The 2,500-nt window shown below is 40.1% G+C and overlaps 1 protein-coding gene across 1 annotated transcript; it reads left to right on the forward strand.

Moving 5' to 3' along the window:
- Positions 1 to 964: 964 nt before the first annotated feature.
- Positions 965 to 1,903, forward strand: LOC139018088 (olfactory receptor 52E8). The gene has a single exon (XM_070426729.1). It carries the CDS (start codon positions 965 to 967, stop codon positions 1,901 to 1,903), a length of 939 nt encoding a protein of 312 aa, XP_070282830.1.
- Positions 1,904 to 2,500: the final 597 nt, after the last annotated feature.

Here is a 2,500-nt window from a genome sequence, read left to right on the forward strand (position 1 = left end):
AGTCATTTAAGAAACATTGTTTTCTGAGAATTTGTATGTGTGATGCAGTTTTAGGTGCATGAATAAACAAAAGTAAATTTTTGGCCTCCAGTTTCAGGATCAAATAGTCAAAGGTATAGGCACAGTAAAAAAAATATGCATATCCTACATAAAATACCCTAATATGCAAATCGACCAAATGGCAGATTGACTGGTGGAATGACCGGTCTCTATGACGTGCACTGACCACCAGGGGGCAGACACTCAATGCAGGAGCTCAGTCAGAAGCCGGGCTCACGGCTGGCGAGTGCAACAGCTGTGATGGGGACCTCTCCCACCTCCACTGCAGGCGGGCAGTAAGGAGCGAGGGGTCCCAAACTGCAAGAGCTCCAGACTGCGATAGGGTGCAGGCCAAGCTGAGGGAACCCCCTTTGCCCCGCCCCCAGTACATGAATTTTGTGCACTAGACCTCTAGTATATGTATATACATGCATATATATATATATACAAATATACATATCTATGTATACATAATACATAGATAAATGGTCTTCAAATACATATATAAATGGTCTTAAAGTTTCTCAATAAAATAATGTGTTGGATTTCATATGCTAAAATATATTTCATATACATTAAATACAATGTATGTAACACCAGAAAATACAAAAAAACAAAGACCTTTATTATTTCTACTCCTTACCTTGAATATCAACTTCATGGGTATTCTCCTCTCTCTTCTTGTTCAACCTTTTATGAATCAGAATGATCCGAGGAAGAGTGGAACTGGCTTGATTCCTGGAGCCATCTGATGTCCAGGTAAGAATGGCAGGATAGTTTTAATAATATTGAATGAGAGAAAATGAATATTACAGTTATTTTGAATTTTATCAGGAGACTGGGAAAGAAGAAGTGGAGCAAGCATCCTTCATGGGAAGATGACATCTAACACCAATATGCAAAATCAACAACAGTGGCAGGAAGGATGTCTATGCCTAATGACACCCGGTTCCATCCTTCCTCATTCCTTTTGCTGGGCATCCCAGGCCTAGAGGACGTGCATGTCTGGATTGGATTGCCCTTTCTCTTTGTGTATCTTGTTGCCCTCCTGGGGAATGCTGCTGTCCTGTTCGTGATCCGGACTGAGCATAGCCTCCATGAGCCCATGTACTACTTCCTGGCCATGTTGGACACCATCGACCTGGGCCTGTCCACAGCCACCATCCCCAAAATGCTGGGGATTTTCTGGTTCAACCTCGGGAACATATCTTTTGAAAGCTGCCTTTCCCAGATGTTCTTCATCCACTTCTTCACTGCTATGGAGAGCATTGTGTTGGTGGCCATGGCCTTTGACCGCTACATTGCCATTTGTAAACCCCTTCGATATACCATGATCCTCACCAGCAAAGTCATCAGCATTATTGCAGGTATTTCCATTCTGCGGAGCCTGTGCATGGTGGGCCCACTGGTGTTTCTCCTCCTGAGGCTGCCCTTCTGTGGGCATCACGTCATCCCTCATACTTACTGTGAGCACATGGGCATTGCCCGTCTGGCCTGTGCCAGCATCAAACTGAATATAATGTTTGGCCTTGGCAACATTTCTCTCTTATTATTGGATGTGCTCTTAATTATTCTCTCCTATGCCAGGATCCTCTATGCAGTCTTTTGCCTGCCTTCCTGGGAGGCTCGACTCAAAGCCCTCAACACCTGTGGATCCCATATTGGTGTTATCTTAGCCTTTTTCACTCCTGCCTTTTTCTCTTTCTTGACACACCGCTTTGGCCACAATGTTCCCCAATATGTCCATATTGTCTTAGCTAATCTATACGTGGTTGTTCCACCAGCCCTCAATCCTGTAATCTATGGGGTCCGGACCAAGCAGATTAGGAATCGAGTTTTGAGGATTTTTTTTAAAGATGGTTAAAAATTGGTAATCTTAGAATATTTTATTGTTCATATTTTCTCTATATGCTCATTAGAAGGGGTTTAAAAGGAGGGAGCAAAGGCAAATAATCCTTTGAGTTTAAGGATAATAATTAATTTATTGATGATAATTTTATAATTTTAAGGTTCGCATCTTTTAGAAAGGTTTATGTTTGTACTGATAATCAAGACTGCCATATAATGTAGTTATTATAGTCACAACTTTTCCAATGAAAACTTGATATTTAGTTGTTATATATATAATTATATAATTGTTATATAATTCTTCTGAAAATCCAGCTGTTAGTGGGAGGTAGATTATTAAATAGGGTCGTTTTTAAATTGGTCCACTTTCTGAATCACCAAAGGAAATATGAAAGTAGCAGAATGAAATTTGCTCAGGGTTGTAGGTAATTTTGGTGACAAAATTCCCAAACTAATAACAATGACATTATTTAACTCATTAGCATATACTGTTCTAAATAATTTGCTGATTTTAGCACATCTATTTCGTATGTGAATTCTATGATGTGGTTACTCTTAGTATTTGTATTTTCATACGAGTAAAGTGTGGATCAGAAGATCCTTCATAACAAAC

Source organism: Myotis yumanensis, unplaced genomic scaffold (genome assembly GCF_028538775.1).
Source record: "Myotis yumanensis isolate MYYU_CA2020_CCGP unplaced genomic scaffold, mMyoYum1.0.hap1 SCAF_10, whole genome shotgun sequence".
Taxonomy (NCBI): domain Eukaryota; kingdom Metazoa; phylum Chordata; class Mammalia; order Chiroptera; family Vespertilionidae; genus Myotis; species Myotis yumanensis.